This window comes from Rhineura floridana, chromosome 4, assembly GCF_030035675.1.
Source record: "Rhineura floridana isolate rRhiFlo1 chromosome 4, rRhiFlo1.hap2, whole genome shotgun sequence".
Classification (NCBI taxonomy): domain Eukaryota; kingdom Metazoa; phylum Chordata; class Lepidosauria; order Squamata; family Rhineuridae; genus Rhineura; species Rhineura floridana.
In genome coordinates this window covers 50,266,300-50,288,866 of record NC_084483.1, presented here as the reverse complement: position 1 = coordinate 50,288,866, position 22,567 = coordinate 50,266,300, and the positions used below count along the sequence as shown (strand labels likewise).

At 40.6% G+C, this 22,567-nt stretch overlaps 1 protein-coding gene across 1 annotated transcript in view; it reads left to right on the top strand.

Annotated features, from left to right (window-relative positions):
* The window catches only part of COL21A1 (collagen type XXI alpha 1 chain), a 178,127-nt gene that overhangs the window by 59,073 nt on the left and 96,487 nt on the right, over positions 1–22,567 (top strand). Inside the window, exons 7-10 of the mRNA XM_061622997.1 lie at positions 7,680–7,757; positions 8,197–8,205; positions 10,067–10,150; positions 18,307–18,369. Coding sequence (XP_061478981.1) covers positions 7,680–7,757; positions 8,197–8,205; positions 10,067–10,150; positions 18,307–18,369 — 234 coding nt within the window. The remainder of the gene's footprint in view (positions 1–7,679; positions 7,758–8,196; positions 8,206–10,066; positions 10,151–18,306; positions 18,370–22,567) is intronic.

The following is a 22,567-nucleotide window of genomic DNA, read 5'->3' as shown; positions in this document are numbered from 1 at the left end:
AGCCAAGGAGACTGGTGCAATGCCCTTGAGCAACCAATAACTGTAAAGTCCCATGGAAAGTTTGGTAATGCACCTCAACTTCACAGATGCCTTGTATTGGAACTTGATTTTCCTGGTAATTAGTAAGTTTGAAGTGAAAAGGGACAATTTGTCGTCCCCCACAAGGAAATACTTTCAGTAAGTTTCCAATGAGATGATAGTGTCTCCTGAGCCAGAATCAACTTCCATGGTGCATGGAGTGCCCTGGATGGTGACTGTCACCTTCACCTTCTTCACATTGGCAGAGTACTGCAACCCTGGCTGGATGTGGTTAATCACCTCCTCTGCGTTGTCATATGTAGAAGACTTCTGTACAGTGTTTATGGAACTGTTTTGTGTCCTTGATGGTGTTTTCCCTACCACTACACTCCTGGGGGCACCTGCTTCCACTTTGGCTTGGCATACTCGCTCAATGTGCCCAACCTTTGACAATACCAGCACTGTGCACCTCTGAAACAACAGGCACGATGTTCATGGGATCCACCACAGCTCTTACATTTCTCTGGAGAATCTTATATGGATCTCAGAGGTCCTGCAGCACCTACTCTGGTTGATGAACATTTGCACTGCAGCCTGTGGATCTCTAGAAGTTGTTGATTGGAATCTTTAGACCAGAGCTTGGAAAAGTTACTTTTTTGAACTACAACTCCCATCAGCCCAATCCAGTGGCCATGCTGGCTGGGGCTGATGGGAGTTGTAGTTTAAAAAAGTAACATTTCCAAGCTCTGCTTTAGACAGCTGGGTTTCTGAGCAGGGTGAATTCCTTGCCAAATGCACTTCTTGGGTGCCGGCTGCTGCTGCTTCAGTAGCCAGAGCTTCCTCTAGTGCAGTCTTGAACATGAGCTGTCTTTTTGCAAACAGATGCTTTTGGAGGCCCTTGTCATGCAACCCACAGACCGGGCAATAACGCAGCATTTCCTCAAGGTTGGGGAAGTTGCAGTGTTTTGCCATGTTCAGCAACATACAGTGACACACTCTCTGTTGGGCCCTGATAATGTTTGTAGAAAGTATTATGTTGTGTTATTTCAGACAGTTTTGGAGAGAAATGGCCTTGTCAAGTATTCAGGATATTCTCATAAGATGTATTAGCAAGTTTTGCTGGTGCTACGAGGGCCTGGGCTAGGTCAAAGGTGTCTGCCCCACAGACACTGAGTAACACAGCACACTTCTTCTCTGACTCTGTAATGCCATTTGCTGCCAAGTAAAACTCCAGCCTGGCTTCATAACTTTCCCACTTGCTGGGATATTCAGGGTTAAATTCATCAAGATGCCCTTGGCTGGCCATATTCCACAAGATACACACTGACCTGGGGTACTTTGCAGTGATTTCCCCAAGGCCCAAGCTGATGTCCTAATCCAGTCTAAAGAGAAATGTTCTCTCCCTTTAAGCCTCTAGTGCATGAAGAATAAACACTCTGTGTGCCTCACGAAATCCCATCTTCGTCGCCAGTGAAAAGTATTATGAAGAAAAAGGCCACACAGAGGAGCTACAACAACAAGAACTTTACTAACGAATGATATGAAGAGAACAAGGCCACAACATGGTGCTGCTTGTAAGGCAGGACTAGAAATTGAAACTGCTACAGCCTGGGGCTGACTCAGCAGTTCCTGGTATGGCAAGCCTGGAGGTCCAATACACTACAACAGTGGTTCCCAACCTGGGGTCCAGGATCCCCAGGGGGGCCGTGAAGTAATCCAGAGGGGGCCGTGAACAGTAAAGAAATGAATTATTTATTAATTTTTTAAAAAAGTCTTCACTTCCTCTACACTGTCTGCTTTCCACTGGCGCTGCAGATGACAACCTCCCCCTTGCTCCAAACGAGAGGGGAGGCCTTTTGCTGAAGCGTCCGAGCGTCTTTCAGGCGCACTAAGGGCAGGCATCTGCCTATAAAATACATGGCAGATGCCAAAGGAGGCTGAGGGTGGAGCTACCAGGAAGAAGAGGGGATTACTATCACTGATTCCCGTCTCCTTACACTGCCGCTACTGGCAACACCCTTACTTAGAATGAGAGGAGAGGGCTTCTTGTGAAGCAAAAAGAAGCAAGCCTGCAAAGAAAGGCTGCTTTCCCCCTTCCTTCCTGGCAGCCAGCCTGCCTCCCTGGGGGGAGGAGGTCACAATTTTTTTCAGCTTATAAAGGGGGTCCCGTGCTCATAAAGGTTGGGAACCACTGCACTACACCATGTATCCACCAAGAGCCATTCATTCAGTATTCTGAGTCCAATTCTCCCTACCAGTTCCTGGTATACCCCACCCCACTCCCAGGTTAGGAGAGTCATCCATTCCTCAAGAGGCTGCCTTTTCTAGGCTTCTTTCCCTTCTGCAACTTTCTGTAAGACTTATAAACCACCAGGAAGAGCATGAAGCATCTCACCAGCCCTAACCTTCCCTACCTGCAGTCTGTTTTGAGTTGATTGCTGGTTGGTTGGAGGACTCGTGATGAGCAAGCTGCTGTTCTGTTCTTCCTCTGTCTAGGTCCCCAGTTGCCCCACCAGGTAAAGCTGCATCCAACAGCATCTGTCATTGTTCTGATGATATTCTCTGCTTTGTGCTACCTGGCCAAAGCCAAGTGGGATTTGGATGTGTCGAAATCGAGCTTTTCTTTCTTTCTTTCTTTCTTTCTTTCTTTCTTTCTTTCTTTCTTTCTTTCTTTCTTTCTTTCTTTCTTTCTTTCTTTCTTTCTTTCTTTCTTTCTTTCTTTCTTTCTTTCTTTGTGTTTTTAATCTGCTTTTCAGACAAATATTGACTCCCAAAGATGAATGAGAGAGAGGCCCTGGCCTTGGCCTCAGGCTTCCAAATTAAAATGATACTTGGGAAGACAAGGGAAGAGGAGTGGAGGGAAAGGTACCATAAGATCAGTTTTAGCAGTTTTAGCTGTTGGGTTGTAAACATCCATTTATATCCAGTAATGGCAAAGTGAAGTTAAACAAGAAAGGTAGAAGAAATGACCAGAGGAATGTGGTCTTGTCAGAGTAGGCATATAAGATCCTGGCATCCATACCAGTTAGAGATGAGGAAGGCAATAGCCCTGTCTGGGCATTCCCTGCCATTGCAATAGCATGTTGTGACAGTAACTTCTTCTAGTGGGAAGTCTGCTGTAAGCATAATAGGGACAGGGGAGAAATTCAATTCAGTTCGCATTTAAAGCCAAATCTATCAAATCTGCACTTTCTGAAATAATTTGAGAACTGAAACACAGCCATTTTTTGAAATTTGCACATACCTGAATTTTGCGATGCAGTTTTTGGACCATTGTCTCCCAAAATGCATATATTAGGGGAAAATGTGCATAAAAATATATGTATTACTGAAACTAACATATAAAGATACATTACATTAGGAGAAATTGCTTGCTGTCAAAACTGTAAATAAAAATGTGTTTATTAGGAGAAATTACCCTAAAAATGCTGAAGATTTTTCATGAGGATTTTCTTTTACAAAACTTCACAAATTCCTCCAGAAATATAGAGAACTGAATTTAAAATTGGAAAAAACTGAGAGAACCAAAACTGGCAGATTCTTCTATCCTTAGTATGTAGGCTTCCTGCATGATTTAGAGCTCCGATATTCTAGGGTTACAGCAGACTCCCTGCTGCAGATGCTACCCTTACAGCATGGGAAAGGCACATAGGCCGAGTGTCTTTATTTTAATGTTTTTATTCTGCCATTCCCCCTCTTTAAGAACATAAGAACATAAGAAGAGCCTGCTGGATCAGGCCAGTGGCCCATCTAGTCCAGCATCCTGTTCTCACAGTGGCCAACCAGGTGCCTGGGGGAAGCCCGCAAGCAGGACCCGAGTGCAAGAACACTCTCCCCTCCTGAGGCTTCCGGCAACTGGTTTTCAGAAGCATGCTGCCTCTGACTAGGGTGGCACAGCACAGCCATCACGGCTAGTAGCCATTGATAGCCCTGTCCTCCATGAATTTGTCTAATCTTCTTTTAAAGCCATCCAAGCTGGTGGCCATTACTGCATCTTGTGGGAGCAAATTCCATAGTTTAACTATGCGCTGAGTAAAGAAGTACTTCCTTTTGTCTGTCCTGAATCTTCCAACATTCAGCTTCTTTGAATGTCCACGAGTTCTAGTATTATGAGAGAGGGAGAAGAACTTTTCTCTATCCACTTTCTCAATGCCATGCATAATTTTATACACTTCTATCATGTCCCCTCTGACCCGTCTTTTCTCTAAACTAAAAAGCCCCAAATGCTGCAACCTTTCCTCGTAAGGGAGTCGCTCCATCCCCTTGATCATTCTGGTTGCCCTCTTCTGAACCTTTTCCAACTCTATAATATCCTTTTTGAGATGAGGCGACCAGAACTGTACACAGTATTCCAAATGCGGCCGCACCATAGATTTATACAACAGCATTATGATATCGGCTGTTTTATTTTCAATACCTTTCCTAATTATCGCTAGCATGGAATTTCCCTTTTTCACAGCTGCCGCACACTGGGTCGACATTTTCATCGTGCTGTCCACTTCAACCCCGAGGTCTCTCTCCTGGTCGGTCACTGCCAGTTCAGACCCCATGAGAGTATATGTGAAATTAAGATTTTTTGCTCCAATATGCATAATTTTACACTTGTTTATATTGAATTGCATTTGCCATTTTTCTGCCCATTCACTCAGTTTGGAGAGGTCTTTTTGGAGCTCTTCACAATCCCTTTTTGTTTTAACAACCCTGAACAATTTAGTGTCGTCTGCAAACTTGGCCACTTCACTGCTCACTCCTAATTCTAGGTCATTAATGAACAAGTTGAAAAGTACAGGTCCCAATACCGATCCTTGAGGGACTCCACTTTCTACAGCCCTCCATTGGGAGAACTGTCGGTTTATTCCAACTCTCTGCTTTCTGCTTCTTAACCAATTTCTTATCCACAAGAGGACCTCTCCTCTTATTCCATGACTGCTAAGCTTCCTCAGAAGTCTTTGGTGAGGTACCTTGTCAAATGCTTTTTGAAAGTCTAAGTACACTATGTCCACTGGATCACCTGTATCTATATGCTTGTTGACACTCTCAAAGAATTCTAATAGGTTACTGGAACAGGACTTTCTGCTGGCTCTGCTTCAGCAAGGCTTGTTCTTCTATGTGCTTAGTTAATCTAGCTTTAATAATACTTTCTACCAGTTTTCCAGGGTCAGAAGTTAAGCTAACTGGCCTGTAATTTCCGGGATCCCCCCTGGATCCCTTTTTGAAGATTGGTGTTACATTTGCCACTTTCCAGTCCTCAGGCACGGAGGAGGACCCGAGGGACAAGTTACATATTTTAGTTAGCAGATCAGCAATTTCACCTTTGAGTTCTTTGAGAACTCTCGGGTGGATGCCATCCAGGCCTCTTTCCCTACTTTTCATTTCCAATCCTCTCAGTGTCAAATTCTTTTTTTTTTTCAATTAATTTTTATTCAAATTTTCAAAACCAAAACAATACAAAAAGAAAAAACACAAATTAATAACTAATACAATAAAAAAAGAAAAAGAAAAGAGAGAAAAAAAACTATTGACTTCCGATTTGTCGTAGTTCAGCTATAAGTCTATAATATATAACAAGCCTGTCTCTTAATAGATTACAAAATCACCTTCCTCCAGCGGTTATCTTAGTTGGTATCAAATCTCATTAACATCATATCATTCTATTCCTCCACAAAAAGTCAAAGAGAAGCTTCCAATCCTTGAGATATATGTCCATCAATTTTTTCTAGATAGACATGTCAATTAATCCAACTCTTCAAGTCTACTAAATCTAGTAATTTCAAATCGCTCTTCTTCCTTTATCCGTGTTGATTCCATCTTCCACCTTCCATCTTTACGCACCCAATAATCTTGCTGTCATAGTCATATAATAAGAGTCTGATGGGAATTTCCTTCATCACAAATATTTTCTTGCCATCATTTCCGATCATATCACTGAAGTATTGTTGCAGAACCGCATCTCTGTTCCTCTTTTTTACAGAACGCACTAGCACATCTCTTGAAGGGTTTTTCATTGTCACAAAACAGGAATTAATTCTGTAAACTTTCTCCATTTCAAGTTCCATCAAATCCTTCCAGTCCATGAATTTTTTCGAACCGATGATATCTTTATCTCCAATCTCTTCACCAATTCCTTCAGGGACAGCGCTGAATTCCAAACAGTAATATTTGTCTCCAGGATCTATCACAGCCAGGGAATCCAAATCTTTTTCCAAGACCATATTTAATCCAATCTCCAGGGCTTGAACCTTCCCTTTAATTTTTCTTTCATCCTTTTTTAATTTTCCAAATTTATCTTTGTTCTCCTTTCTCATAGAATCCTGAATTTCTTTCAGCTCCTGTCTCATTTCGCCAAATTCACTTATCATCATTTGTCTGTTATGTCTAAGTTCTTGTTTTATTAGCTTAATCTCATTCATTATTTTCTGAAACATATCTAAAGAGAAAGTCCCTTCTTGTACATCCATGATCTCAACCACCTTCTTGATTGTCATTCTTAAAACCAAAAAAACACAGTCCCTTCAATTTCCAATGTCCCAAGCAAAGAACAGTTTGTTTCTTTATCCAGTTACAAAGGAGTTAATCTTTCAAGCCAGCTGACGTCACCCTCTAGACAAGACGAACTGCCTTATCTCTTGTATGTCCAAAAGTGCCAAAACAACTTTAATTCACAGCATCCAAATAATTAGTAGCAGGAAGAATGAGCAGATTCGTCAAAAAAAAAAAAGTAGACCGGAAAAAATAGTCCCAGACGTATATTACTCAAAAGTCTTATAAATAAATAAAAAAAATTTCTCTTTAAATTAGAAACCCTCAGCCGTTTATAATCTTTATAATGCTGATTTCCATGCCAGCTTTTTGCAATAAAAAAAAGATAGGCTATTTTTAATTTTCTTCCCCTTAGTTCTGTGAATAAAAAAGAAGGTTATGACTCACCCAGGTTTCTTAATTGCTGGTTCTTTGACAAATCTCTTTAACTGTATAGATAACAAAATAATGAGCCTAGACAGGAGAATGCTTGCCTGTTAATAGAAAAAAAAACACGGCTCACTTAATCAGCTGAGCTAGCTAGAAATCCTAGCTCCGTCCGAGCTGCTGGAAGACCTTCTTTCACAGACAAATTCTGATGAATTCCAGTCTCCAACCAACACAACAAAGCTGTGTGGGAAATCTCTACGTTTCTTCCTTATCCGGAAGAAATTATCCCCAGTCAAAAAGCCCTTCTGACTGGTTTGAAGACTGAAAAAGTTTCATCCAAGACGGGAGCCTGTCTCAAAGGCAGCACAGGCGGAGCGATCCTCCTGGGAAGTCCTCTCAGTGTCAAATTCTTGATGAGATTCAGAGGGACCCCAGAATCCCTGGGTGCTATTCGCATATGTGTACGCAAGCATTTTGATGTGGGACTTCATTTTTGTTTATTTCTTTGACTGCACTTGCTCTTGCTGCATTGGAGGCTGCTGCTAAGGCCTCAAGAATATATTTTCTGGTAATACTGAGGGCTGTAGTCACCAGAAGGCCCACCTTGTTGAAACCCTTTGGAATAATCCAGCTAGTGAGTTCTGTACTGAACTGTACTGAACTCCAGATGTTCTTCCTTATTGTATGAAGGCATTTTTAATTAATACCATGAAAAAATGATATTTAATGAGTTTATCATCTTTACGTTACAGTTTGATGTCCAAAAGCTGAGGATCTATTGTGACCCAGAACAAAACAACCGGGAAACAGCCTGCGAGATACCTGGCTTTGTGAGTATGATGGATTTTTTTTCATAAAACTTGTTGGATTTTAATAATTACAATGTGGAGGAGGGGTTTCCTATTAACATTTTCTTTTTTCTTCTTTAAAAAGAACATTTGTGCTATAATTGTGTTACTGTAAGCTATCGGTATAGGAACTTTAAAACATAGGTGGCTGTCTGTTGGACAGCATGCTTGGAAGTTCCTTCAGGATGGAAATTTTTCCAAAATGTGTGTCTATCACTCCTTACCAATAGAAGTTGTTACAGAACTCTCTTTAAGGTGATACTTCAGTGGCTCCAGTGATACATAATCTATTAATATGTGACTTGGGCAGATTAAAACGTTCATGAATGCACACATCTGCAGTGATATATTATGTTTTGCTTTTAACACAACTTCTACAGCCTTTCTACATTCTTGAACTGTATGTTTCTTTTCATTCCAGAATGGAGAGGTAGGCAATATCATGCCTATTCATATGGACTTTAAGGTAGTATCTAGTGCTCCCCCCTTTTTGTGGTAAATTCAACATCAGGTGAGAGCATGCTGTTTGTTTTTGGTAGTGAGGATTTTTTTTGTGAACCATTTTTGTTATTATGCCAGGTTTTTTCTTCCAGCCTCTGTGCCTAGTGAACAATATTGTGGAAACTTTTTAATGGGTTGTATTATTCTGGGCTGAATTTGTTGGGCGAACTACATATTTTCATTCAGAATTAAAATATTTTTACAAGGATAGTGGCATTTAGTCCTCACGTTGCTGAAGCTACCTATTTTTAAAAAAAAAGTCTTTTTCATAGGAGGAATTTAATGAACCATTTTATAGTTGAGGCAAACCATTTGACATATTCTTTATAAATTATTTTGTTCTCATGGAACACATTACAAGAATTACTGGCTTAAGATAGACGGAGCCACTGTTATGTGTAGCTCATATCCACCAGGATCTGTGTGTTCAGTATGGTGGGCTTAATTCTGAGGTCAAACAGGCCCTCTTCCTGTTGAACTTCTCCAGCATCTAACAAAGACCTTTTTATTTCAGCAGGTGTTTTAATTTCTGATTTTGGATTGTATTCAGCATTATGCTAAGTTTCTGTCAGCACTAAGATTTCTCCCCTCTCCTTCCCCTGTGCACCCCCTAAATGTGTTCTGGGTTTCCCCCCAACCCTCCAGAACAGATTTAGGAATGGTACAAGGGGGGGGGAATCCCTTTGCGCTAGCATTGATCCTTGTGTTAGCCCCTAAAATTAGTTGAATAATGCAATGTATGGTTAGTTTTAAGTAATTTCATTTTTATTGTATCATTTTAACCTTACTGTACACAGCTTAGAGACTAGGGTGTTAAGTATTAAAATTGTTGAAATAATAATAGTATCAACCTTGCAAATGAAGTCATTGGCCTGGTTCACACATAACACTAAGCCATAGTTTGTTTAACAAACTATGAGGTTAAACAAACTATGGCTTCATTTTCCAAAGTTTGTTTTCTTTTCCAGCTGTTCTTTCCTCAGGCCTTTGCAGTTTGGTGAGTGCCTGGTGTGGGATGGTCATACAAATCATAGTTAAGAAAGGGTGCTGGGCTCATCCGTAACACCAAGCCATAGTTAAACCTTGGTTCATAAGCAAACAACAAACCATGGCTTCAGAACATGGTTTGTTGGCCATAAAGAAACCATAGTCAAGCTGCTGGGAAGGGTTCACACTTAACTTTAGGTCATGGTTTAATAAACATAGTTTAATCAATGCCATTGCTCTTGTTTGCATGTACCACTGACCCAAACTTTTGGCTCCCAAAGAGGAGATCATGGCCACTTTGCTCCTCCTCAGTTATTTTGGTGTTGTGCTGAGCAAAGCTGTGGTTTGACTTAGCATATTGTCCAAATGTGGGTTTGTGGTTTAGCGCTTCCAGACAAACCATGAGCTGTAAACTATAGGACAAACTTAGGTTACAGTTCATAGTTGTCTGGAGAGACCTAAACCACAAGCCTGGGTTTGGACAACCTCCTATTCCAAATCATGGCTTAGCTCAGTGCAGCACAGCAGCAAAATGAACACTGAGATGCAAAGAGGCCACAGTCTCCTCTCCAGGAGTCCAAACTTTTGCTTGTTCACACTATGCTATGGTTTGGCTTAGCATTACATGTGAACTGGGCTATTCTCTGATAACATAATTATGTTGGGATCATGAATTCAGTCAGGCCATGCTTGGTAGATATCAGTAGAGATTTCAGGGGTCAGAACTCTGTGAAGTAGGTTATTAATAAGTATAAACTTGGTTTGGTGTGTATAGTTGGAAAATAATTTTTGTTTTTTGGTAGTGCATGAATGGACCAAGTGATGTAGGATCTACGCCACCTCCCTGTATATGTCCTCCAGGAAAACAAGGACCACCGGGCCCAAAAGTGAGTGGAGTGTCAATATAATGCACAGGTGCTTTAGTTGTCTTTAACTCTGATGATGGTAGTTTATTTATATAGTTCTTTCCAGTTCAAAGATACAGTAAAAGTACAGTAATGCTGCAATCCTATACACAGTTACCTGGGAGTAAGTTTTACTTCTAACTAGGCATACATGTGATTTTGCTGTAAATCAAAACAACAATATAAGGCAGCAAAATCATAACATTGGAGGACAAGGAAGGAAGAAAATCTTCCCAAGCTAACATCCTAATAAGCAGTCTCACCAACCCTGCATCTCACACACTTAAGGTCTACAAACCTGAACAGACTGTGAAAGATACTGAGAAAGCTTACTTCAACTAAAGGAATAAAGTAGTGGTCTTTCCACCAGAACAGTAGTTCTTAAACATTAGCATACCAGGTCCCCACATCATATTGATCTATAGACCCTCAGCCCATTCAGCCTCCCATGGACACCCTGATGGTGAAAACTGGAGACGGGGCATGTGGGGTGCAAATAAAAAGTTGGTTCTTTGTTCTGGACTTCATCTTTCCACTTAAATTAGCCAATGTTATTAGAGCTTACGGTGAGATTGGCACTACAAAGGCAATGACCCTGATAGCCAAAGAGCTTTTTTTTATTTGAGTTTAAAAGCTCAGTCCAGAATCTAGAAACCCTCCTCTTGGATACTGAAGTCGGAAGAAATCAGTGAGAAGATCTGCCTCATAGGAACCTTTTCATTGATGGCCTGCTGGGAGTTTTTCCTGTGTAGGGCCTTGGCAATTGCTCCTATCAATGCTTTCTTACCTTTCTAGGTCATAAAATCATTTGGTTCTGCTTGACTCAGAGTAGAGTAATGTCTGAGCCTCTCAGTTCATCTTGGCTAATGGACAGTTAGTGGGAGTGCATGTGTGCCTGACCACCATCCATGATGGCACAGTTGATGAGATTTGGAGTCCAGGAACATCTAGAGGGCACCATGTTGGCTATTCCTGGAATAAACTGTGAGAGGGCTTCTTGAACTCTGTATGTTTTAGGAGTGGAGGTGAGAGAAGAAAATGAACAGAGGCATGTGTCATTTGGGCCACGATCACCTAAAGAGAGATCTTGAGTGTGGCTTCTAAATGTAAAGGATTATTGTAACATTGCTTGATTAAAACATAGTTTCATTCTCGGTTAACGTAATACATCTGCAAAATTAAGTCCAAGCAGCTTTGTCCAGGTTTTAGATCATACAGCCATTGCTGAAGACATGGCCCCTGGCAGGCTGCACTATCTTTGGGTGTGCACCCCATGCTCCTCTATGATGGATGTTCTGACACTGTCATATATTCTAGAAGACAAAGATCCCATCTTGGCCAATCCCCTAAGTCCCCAGTTGACTCACATACACTGTTAACATCTCTGTTCAGAACATTTTTATTTAGTCCTGCATATTATAATAGTCTGTCACATCTTAAGTATCGAGCATAAGGGCCTATCTTGTGAAAACAGGGCAACAGCCAGTGAGAATGTATCCCACTGAGAGATTAAGGACTGTATTGTCAGGATCAACTGTTGCATGAAATGTCTCTGGGCTTACCTCCAACGTTTTATGTCTTTGAAAGTATAATTTCCTGAAGTGCCAAAATATGGAGCGTTACCAAATGCACGTGCACACACACGTGGCTACATGGGTCAGGTCAGAGAAAATGAGTTTCCTTGTGGATGTGACTGCCTCTGAAAGGCACCTGTGGAGCAAATTAGACAAGTTATTAATTTTGTGAATGTAATTAATGTACAAATGTTTAAAAATGTAAATAGCGTCAAGGAGGCTTGAGCAGCAGCCAGGCCACAGGATGGAAGAGTTTCACACTCTTCCCCCCACTTTCCATTGTCCTGGCAAATCCCCCCCCCGCTTATATTTGCTATGAGGCAGAAGCTTCCATTGGGATGAATGCAAATAGCACCTTCAGGGGATGAATTTTGTTGATGCTGAAGTGGGTAGAGAAAGTGTTAAACTCTTGGTGCCGGGCTGCCAACAAGATTTCCTGGGCCCGGTATACTATATGTGGATGAGGGATGGTATCCTCTCCTTTTTTAAGCTTCATTTTTAAGTTTGGCCCCCTAGTGGACATTAACGATCCAATTCCGTTTTCCTCCAATATATTTTCATTTTTCCAATCTCCTCCCATTTTTTTTGCTTCACAGACAAGAATTGATATTATAACCGCTTTTGATTCACGAGTCTCCACTGATATCGATCTTTATTCTGACCTCTGTAATTATTGCTTGTTTACATTCCTTTTCAAGTGCATTGCAGAGCAGATTAAGGCAGATAATCAAGTCAGTGTCTTTCCCCCTGCTGCTTACAATCAACACCTCATTCCCCCCCCATGCTGCTTTCTGTCTGTCAGTTACAATCAACACTTCACTGATACCAGTGAAAGGTAATACACATTTGAAAATCTCACATAAAAAGTAGATAAAAGTATCACTCACACTATGGATGATTTCATAGTGAATTTTTTAAAAAAATGGAAAAAAGAAGAATGAAATGCAAACCAGTCGTGGAGAGTTGCTACTTCAAAATTCTCTCTGCAAAGATAGAGAATATCAGAAATAATAATGGCAAATCTGACTATTGCAGAAACGGAGCCCATTGCTAATGTAGATTGAACTCCCTACATTCCCATCCACCATCACTCGTCTCCTCACAATCTTTTGGCAAGAACCACTGCTTATGTACATATATTGCCAACATGAAGTTATTTTGAATCCATACTCTTGATTTAAATTATATTTATTTGACAGATTTTTCACCTGCCTTTTGGAGTTCCTGCCCTCACATGGCATTTTGCAACAGTTATAAATAATTTAAAAACCATAATCATATAATTATTCAATAAAATTTAAACATTAAAATAACTCTAAAGATAGGAGCTGCTAAAAAAAGTTGTGTAGCTTGACTGAACCAACTCTCAGCCTAACCTACCTCACAGGGTTGTTGCAAAAATAAAGGGTGGGGAAGAAAAGTGAGGGGCAAATAGATCATGTCATAGTCACAAACCATGCAGTGAAGGGAAAAAAACATGCACAAAGGCAACCCCCCCAATAGCTTTAACTGCAGCATTCCACTATTTTAAAGCAAAATACAACCCCCCCACAAAACTTCTCAGCACACACACACACACACACACACACACACACACACACACTAAGTATGTACAGCTTGACTGAACCAACTCTCATCTTAACCTACCTCACAGGGTTGTTGTAAAGATAAAAGGGGAGAGAAGGCCCAGATAAAAATAAGGTGAAAACACACTATGTCATATTCAGAAAGCATGCAGTGAAAGGGAAAAAACAGGCACAAAGGCACCCCCACTGCTTTAACTGCAACATTCTACAGTTCTGTTATTTTATAGCAGAAATGCCAACAAAAAAACACAAAACTTGCCAATGCGCACACACACAGAAGAGGGACTCTGAATTATACATTTTGACTAAACTAACTCTCAGCCAAACTTGCCTCACAGGGTTGTTGGAAAGACTCCATACACACACCGGAGGTGTAAAGATACATACACCCCATATAATAGTTTATTGTCAAAACCAGCTGGTCATTGCAGAACTTTAAAAAAAACAATCAGTGTTAGTCTCCTGCCACATAACAGCAATGATACCTGAGTAAGCCTGCCTAATTGTTTAAAAAATAGGATTGGAGGGAGAGAGAAAATTCTAACACAATCCTTTGCTATGTCACCTCAAAAGTTCCATTGATGTACAGCATAATCCTAACCATGTCTACTCAAAAATAAGTCATATTAAATTAAATTGGTTTTACTCCCAGGTATGTGGGATTAACGTTGCAGCTTTACTCCCAGAAAAGTAAGTATAGGATTAAAACTTCATATTGGAAAGGTTTTCAAAAGAGAGTATGTATGAGATAAATAAACTGCTCTATTCTGCAGTCCAGGAAAGTTTAAGCTTCTTTGACTCCTTATATTTAGAAAACTATTAACACATTGTAATGGCATCATACGCTGAATGTACACTTTTTTATTCCTGTTCAAAAATTATTTGATAGATAAACTGTATAGTATGCTAGTTTTTGCAAGTAATTTAAAAAACCTGCAAGTACACTTTTATTATCATCATCACTGCAACTGTGTGTTGGGAATGCCTACCAAGATCCTCCTGGGATTTTCTGTTAGGACCCTGTGCTCTCTGTGTGCACATAGAGAGAGAACTGGGCACCAGCATACACAAGTGCTGCTATTAGCTTCCTCAATTTATGTGGTAAGCAGACAAGCAGGAAAAAGCAGATGTTTTCAAAACTTGCAATGGGTTCTAGCTATTGCCTGGAGGTCAACAAATCCCTTGTCAATCACAATTCTGACTTCACTTATTGGCTAAAAACCTGAAACGGCAGGGATTGGAGCAGTCAGGCACTAGCTCATTTTTTAACAGAAGTTGCGAGGAGGAGCTGACATTTGGGTGTATATCTCTTAATCCAGAGCTCTTAGGAATTTACTTTTTTTTAAATGAAAACTAAGAGTCTGGGGTCCCTGATGGGCCTGGGAGAAATGGATCCTTTTTACCTGTCTTGGTGCTGCTTGAGCCCATCTGCAGTGGTTATTAACATTTTGGGGGGAATGGTGCAGATTAATGGCTTGCTGTTGTTATGTGCCTTCAAGTTCATTACGACTTATGGCGACCCTATGAATCAGTGACGTCCAATAGCATCTGTTATAAACCACCCTGTTCAGGTCTTGTAAATTCAGGTCTGTGGCTTCCTTTATGGAATCAATCCATCTGTTGTATGGTCTTCCTCTTTTTCTACTCCCTTCTGTTTTTTCCAGCATTATTGTATTTTCTAGTGAATCATGTCTTCTCATGATGTGTCCAAAGTATGATAACCTCAGTTTCATCATTTTAGCTTCTAGGGATAGTTCTGGTTTAATTTGTTCTAACACCCAATTATTGGTCTTTTTTGCAGTCCATGGTATGCACAAAGCTCTCCTCCAGCACCACATTTAAAATGAGTTGATTTTTCTCTTATCCGCTTTTTTCACTGTCCAACTTTCACATCCATACACAGAGATCGGGAATACCGTGGTCTGAATGATCCTGACTTTAGTGTTCAGTGATATAGCTTTGCATTTGAGGACCTTTTCTCGTTCTCTCACAGCTGCCCTCCTCAGTCCTAGCCTTCTTCTGATTTCTTGACTATTGTCTCCATTTTGGTTAATGACTGTGCCAAGGTATTGATAATCCTTGACAAGTTCAATGTCCTCATTGTCAACTTTAAAGTTACATAAATCTTCTGTTGTCATTACTTTAGTCTTTTTGACGTTCAGTTGTAGTCCTGCTTTTGTGCTTTCCTCTTTAACTTTCATCAACATTAGTTTCAAATCCTGACTGGTTTCTGGTAGTAGTATGGTATCGTCTGCATATCTTAAATTATTGATATTTCTCTCTCCAATTTTCACACCTCCTTCATCTTGGTCCAATCCCGCTTTTGGTATGATACGTTCTGCATATAGATTAAACAAATAGGGTGATAAAATACACCCCTGTTTCACACCCTTTCTGATGGGAAACCAATCGCTTTCTACATATTTTGTTCTTATAGTAGACTCTTTTCCAGAGTATAGGGTGCGCATCAGGACAATCAGATGCTGTGGTACCCCCATTTCTTTTAAAGCATTCCATAGTTTTTCATGATCTACACAGTCAAAGGCTGTAATCTATAAAGCACAGGGCGATTTTCTTCTGAAATTCCTTGCTCCATTCCATTATCCAACGTATGTTTGTGATATGATCTCTGGTACCTCTTCCTTTTCTAAATCCAGCTTGGACATCTGGCATTTCTTGTTCCATATATGGTAACAGCCTTTGTTTTAGAATCTTGAGCATTACTTGCATGGAATATTCCCTGGGATCCCCTTTCTTTGGAATTGGGATATATATTGAACACTTCCAGTTTGTGGGCCATTGTTTTCTTTTCCATATTTGTTGACAAATTTTTGTCAAAATTTGGACAGATTCAGTCTCAGTAGCTTGTAGCAACCCTATTGTTATGCCATCTGTTCCTGGTGATTTGTTTCTTCCATGTATTTTAAGAGCAGCTTTTACCTCACATTCTAAAATTTCTGGTTCTTCATCATATGGTTCCTCCGTGAATAAATCTGTCATCCTGGCATCTCTTTTATATAGTTCTTCAGTGTATTGCTTCCATATTCCTTTTATTTCATCTCTGTCAGTCAGTGTGTTCCCCTGTTGATTATTCAACATCCCTACTCTTGGTTTGAATTTCGCTTTTTCTCTAATTTTTTGGAATAGGGCTCTTGTTTTACATTTTTTGTTGTCCTCTTCTCTTTCTATACAATAACTATTGTAATAGTTCTCTTTGTCCATATGTACTAGTTGCTGTATTATTGCATTTAGGGTTCTGACTGTGTTTCTGTCTCCTTTTGCTTTTGCTTTCCTTCTCTCTATAACCATTTTAAGAGTTTCTTCAGTCATTCATTGAGGTCTTTCTCTCTTTTAAACAAGAGGTATTGTCTTTTTGCATTAAGTCTCTGACTTCACTCCATAGTTCTTCTGTTCTATATCAACTAAGTTTAAAGCCTCAAATCTGTTCCTTATTTGATCTTTATATTCTTCTGGAATGTTATTTAAATTGTATTTTGGCATTGTGATTGTTTTGTTGTTCTTTACCTTTACTCTGATTTTTGATATTACCAGTTCATAATCTGTACTACAGTCTGCTTCTGGTCTTGTTTTCGCAGAAAGTATGGAACTTCTCCATCTTCTGCTACCAATTATATAATATAAACAATTTGATTCCTATATTGACCATTTGGTAATGTCCACATGTACAGTCGTCTTTTCGGTTGCTCAGAAAATGTGTTTGCAAGAAACAAATCATTGGCTTCACAGAATTCAATAAGTCTTTCTCCTGCTTAATTTTTGTCTCCTAAGCCCCATTTCCCCACAATTCCTAGTTCTTCTCTGTTCCCTACTTTTGCATTATCAGCACATCTTGTTTTGGTGTGTGATCAATTTCTTCCTGTACTTCTGCATAAAATCTCTCCAATTCCTGTTATTCTGTGTTTGCTGTTGGAGCGTAGACTTGGATGATGATGATTATATTGATAGGTTTCCCATTTAATCTCATTGATACGATAGATATGATATGACACAGGGCCAAACTAGACATGATGTTAATTGTGTAGATTAATGGCATCCACACAGTTAACATCATGTCTTGTTTGGCTCTGTGTGAAAACACAAAAGAGGGAAAGAGGAGATGGTTGGCTAGGAGTCTATGGGGCTATACTTGCCTAAGCTGCATCAGGCTAATTGATGGAATACAATGGCAGGCTTGTTTCATTTTTCAGTAAGAGCATACATGGCTGATGCTGAAAGGTGTATTCCACTGAGAAAACACACACACAGAGAAAGCAAGTTTCAACAAATTCTACTGCAGTTTCTGTGCAGATCTGTGGACTGTAAGCTTCACATGACACACAAACTCAGTGTGTCAGAATTTACTATCTCAGAGTGTGTGAGCCAAAGCAAAGCAAACTGCCCCCCCCCCCGCACTATACAAGGAGGTTTCAGGAGGGAGAAAAGAACATCGTTCCCCTTTCCACTGTCCAGAAACCTCCCCTGCCCAATTTATATAGAAATCCTGGAAGGATTAAGGGGATCTGTTATATGAGCTTAAGCCCTCTTCCCCGTGTTTTTTGGGCAGATCTCAGGAGCAAAAAAGACACCTGTTCTCACTCTGGAGAATCTGCCACTCCTTCCACCTGTGTAGCAATAAAGTACATCATTTCAAGATTGACAGCTAGTTCTGTCTCTGAGCCCTGTACTGCTTTATAGGACAGTGTATGCAGAGCTTGGAAAAGTTACTTTTTTGAACTACAACTCCCATCAGCCCTAGGCAACATGGCCACTGGATTAGGCTGATGGGAGCTGTAGTTCAAAAAAGTAACTTTTCCAAGCTCTGATGTAGGTTTCAGGAGGGTTGGAAAGAAATAAGGCTGCTGTTCCAAGTTGATTGCAGCTCTGAACAGGAGCTGTTAGAGGCTGGATATCAGGCAACATTTTGTTGCTGCACCGTACTTGGCTTTGTTCTAGTCTCATATGTTTGTCTTATCCCTAGGGAGATTCTGGACAACCTGGGAATCACGGCTATCCTGGAGAACCTGGTCCAGATGGTAAGCCTGTGAGTACTAAAAACTTAGTCATCTATAGTAACTTTAATGCAAAACTGACACTAAAATTGTATCAGAACATTATTAAGGGTGACAAATGTTCATTATTAACATTGGAATGACTAATCAGTGATGACTGGTTTAATTCCCTAACAAGGAGGATTTGGGAAAGATTCGCACCATGCATTGAAAAGGCAATAGACAAAATATGCCAGTGCTTCCCCTTTTCCTTACATTTATAATTTACTGAGCTTTTTCTGTCGCAATTTCCAGTCTTAGAGTCAGGCGTCATAGATTTGTAAGCCTACTGTTATTGAGGGGCACAGAGCATAAATAAAGAACTCATAGATATATTCACTAATAGGCAAAAAACTTTGCGGTTTAAGAATGCACCTATAGCCCACAGATATTTCTATCAAACTTTAAAAAGCAGGGAAATTGGGCAGCTATAGTGAATGTACCAGGGGAGCAAGAGACCTGACCTCCTCTCTGAGATATTGTACTGCCCTACAAAGTCGTCAAAATGCAAACACAATTTGGGCTGGTCTTTCACAGTCCAATCCACTTGCTGTGTAGCTTGGAAGAATTTGGTAACATGTGCCTCTGAGCATATGGTGAGTGATGGCAAAACATGTGTGATCCAAAGATGGAGAAATACATTTTTGTATGTTTGTTGGTGTTCTTCTTACTTCGCTCCTTTCCTGTGTTACTAATGTTTCTACAGAGAATCTAAACTAGAAAATTTTATTTCCCTCATTATTCATCCCAGAAATATGTGTCAAATTTATTTTTCTTAATTTCAAAGCCTTTTTATTGGTCAATGTCATATGATGGTGAAAACAGCCTTTTGTGTTTCAAATTGGAGGTTATGTTCTATTTCTATTTTGGGTGCACTAACAGTTGAATCTGAAACTGCAGTTTGATGTAAAATCAGACGGATTACAATATGTTGCCACTTCAGCAATGACTCTAGCTGTTGGAAAAAAGAGGATGCATGTTTTCAGCCTGCTATCTTTAAACCACTTTATTTAAGGTAAGGTGGGCACGGTCAATTAAAAATACAGAGCACACTTAGAATTTTGCTAGAATATATTTCACCTCCCACTGTTTTATCTTGTGCAAACTGAGACACTCCTGAGGTCCACTGGAGACTATTCTGCAGAAGTCAGTGCCATTATTCCACAATTATGTTTGGAGTCATTTTAGTATAAATTTTGCAAAGTGTTGCTGTACTTCACATATTCACAGAAATAGAAACAAAAGAAAATGATTTCCTATCGGAAACTTCACTAAAATTGCAAAGTAAATCAGACATATTTAAAGTGACCATCTGAACTATATCAACTGTCTTAATAATGATGATTCCTCCTTGCTAAAACCAGATCAGCACAGCACATGTCTTCTTTCTATTCTTTAGGCTGATTGCAGGTGTTGCCACCACTCACCATATGCTCAGAGGCACATGTTACCAAATTCTTCCAAGCTACACAGGAAGTGGATTGGACTGTGGAAGACCAACCCAATTGTGTTTGCATTTTGACCAATTTGTAGGGCAGTCCAATATCTCAGAGAGGAGTTCAGGTCTCCTGCTCCCCTGGTGCATTTACTAGAGCTGCCCAATTTACTGCTTTTTAAAGTTTGATAGAAATACCTGTTGGCTATAGGGGCATTTTTAAACCACAAGGCTTTTTGCCTATTAGTGAATTTCTCTGCTTTTTAATCTGGCAGGTAAGAAATGGGATCCAGTTTGCTGAAAATGGATTGATCATTCATATGCTTAATTGAGTTCAATGGGATTTACTCCCCTGCAATCATGCTTAGGATAGGTGAAACTGACCGGGGGGGAGGGAGGGAGGGCTGGAGTGGGCAGGGGAGGAGGAAGAAGGAAGAGGGGAGGGAAGGAGGAAGGGAGAGGAGAGGGAAAGGAGGGGAAAAGCCGGTCTGATCATTTGCATGCTTATTGAGTTCAATGGGATTTACTCCTATGCAATCATGGTTAGGATAGGAAACACTGACCATGGGGGAGGAGGAAGGGGAGGGGGAATGGGAAGGAGCATATTGGAGGGGGGCAAAGGGAGGGGGAGGGAAGGGCAGGTTTGATCATTTGCATGCTTATAGAGTTCAATGGTGTTTACGTCTGTGCAATCATGCTTAATATAGGTAAAACTGACCATGGGGAGGAGGAAAGGGAGGGGGAGACAGGGGAAGAGGAAGGAGGGGATTGGAAGGGGATGGGGATGTGTAGGAAGGGGAGGGAAGGGGCAAGAGGGAGGGGATAGGAGGGAGGAGAAGGGAGGGTGGGTTTGATCATTTGTATACTTTTTAAATTCAATGGGATTTATTTCTGTGCAATCATGTTTGAAAATGGAAATGGACTGCCTTCAAGTCAACTGGACTTATGGCGACCCTTTGAATAGGGTTTTCATGGTAAATGGTATTCGGAGCTGGTTTTACCATTGCCTTCCTGTGAGGCTGAGAGGCAGTGACTGGCCCAAGGTCACCCAGTGAGCTTCATGGCTGTGTGGGGATTCGAACCCTGGTCTCCCAGGTTGTAGTCCAACACTGACTACAGGGAAGGGAGGAAGAGGGTGAGGGGAGGAGATTGGGTGGGTGGGCACTGGGCAGAAGGGAAGACCCTTTCCTTTCTAAAAGGAAAACATTGTGAACAGTATCATTGCTTTCCAGCGTTTCCCCCACCTTTTTATTCTACAGCAGGCACATGTAGCCTCCCACTCAAATTTAAAGCAAAGCTGTCCCTGGCCACATCAACACCAGGCCTTTATTTCACTTTGGACAGTCATGGCTTCTCTCAAAGAATCCTGGGAAGTGTAGTTAGTGAAGGGGGCTGAGAGTTGCTAGGAGACACCCTGTTCTCCTCACAGACTTTCAATCAGAGTGGCTGACTGTTAAACCAGTCTGGCCGCTGGAGCTCTCTCAGTGGAACAGGAATCTCCTCTCAGCACCCTTCACAAACTACACTTCCCAGGATTCTCTGAGGGAAGCCATGACTGTGTAAAGTGAAATCTGGTGGCCCCCTGATTAGCCAAGCCCAGCAGCTGTGAGTCTGGCTTTTAGAACTCTGACAGCTGGTTCTTACTGAGCATGCCCGATGTTATAATTGGGTTCCAGCCAAAATTTCTTAAATTAATTAAAAAGCAGCCAGGCATTTTTGTAACTTTTAAACTGCAGAAGATGAAGGTCAGAGTATGGGGCAAGGTCATTAACAGGATTACAGGTACTCTGTGAACATCACTGATTTTTAATGAATTTCAACAGATTACGAGAACTGACAGAAAAAAGTGCAAAAGGGCTATGGGTTTCCCCCCGCTCTTTTTAGACTTTGAACTCTCGATTCTCTCTGACTCTTTTGTGTATCACCATGAAAATTGAGAGGGTTGTTAAGCAAGCGTTTCTAAGTTCAGAACTATAAGTTTTGTACGGTTTTGTTTTGAAATGAGCTTATGGGAAGCATCAGAATGGCATGTGGGGGTATTTTCCATTTGACATTGCGGAATGTGAAAAATCCATGCTGGCTATAGTATACAGCCACTCTCGTGGCTGTATAATAACTTTCATAACTGAAATGATAACAAGGGATGATGACAAGTAGAAGGGATTAACTTTGTCTTTGCTTTAAAGTCATTTCTGACCTTAAAAAACCAAAACAAGCTTTGAATGTTGTATTGACTTAGTTCCAATGTGATATCTTCACAACAGCATTACAAGAACAAGCTGCAGCAAGCCCTCACCTCCATGGCTGCTTTTTGTTAAGAAAGGATAGAAGGAAGGAAGGAGCACCTAAGTGCTGGCTACGAGGTAGTCTTGTGACTTACTCCTTCAGATAAAACAATATGTAACTGTATCCTCCCCCCCCCCCGGAGAAATATGAAATGTCATGTCTTGTTTCTGTTAGTTATTGCAAAAATTTGGTTAATACCTCACTGCACACAATGAAACTTACTTCTGAGTAGACATGTGTAGCGCTGCGCTATAAAGGTGTTAGGAAGGAGGCTTTAATCAAGCAAATGTGGTTAATTTACCAGGTAGTTAAAGCAAGGACAGATTAAATGCTGAAGTAAAACAGCAGAAGTTTGGAACTTTCTCCAAAATCTTTCAGCTCCTTTTAATTTTGGTAATAATGAATTATGAAAGAATTTTGTTTTAATTCTGAAGGCCTTTAGAAGGGTTCCAGAAATCTCAAGGAAATTA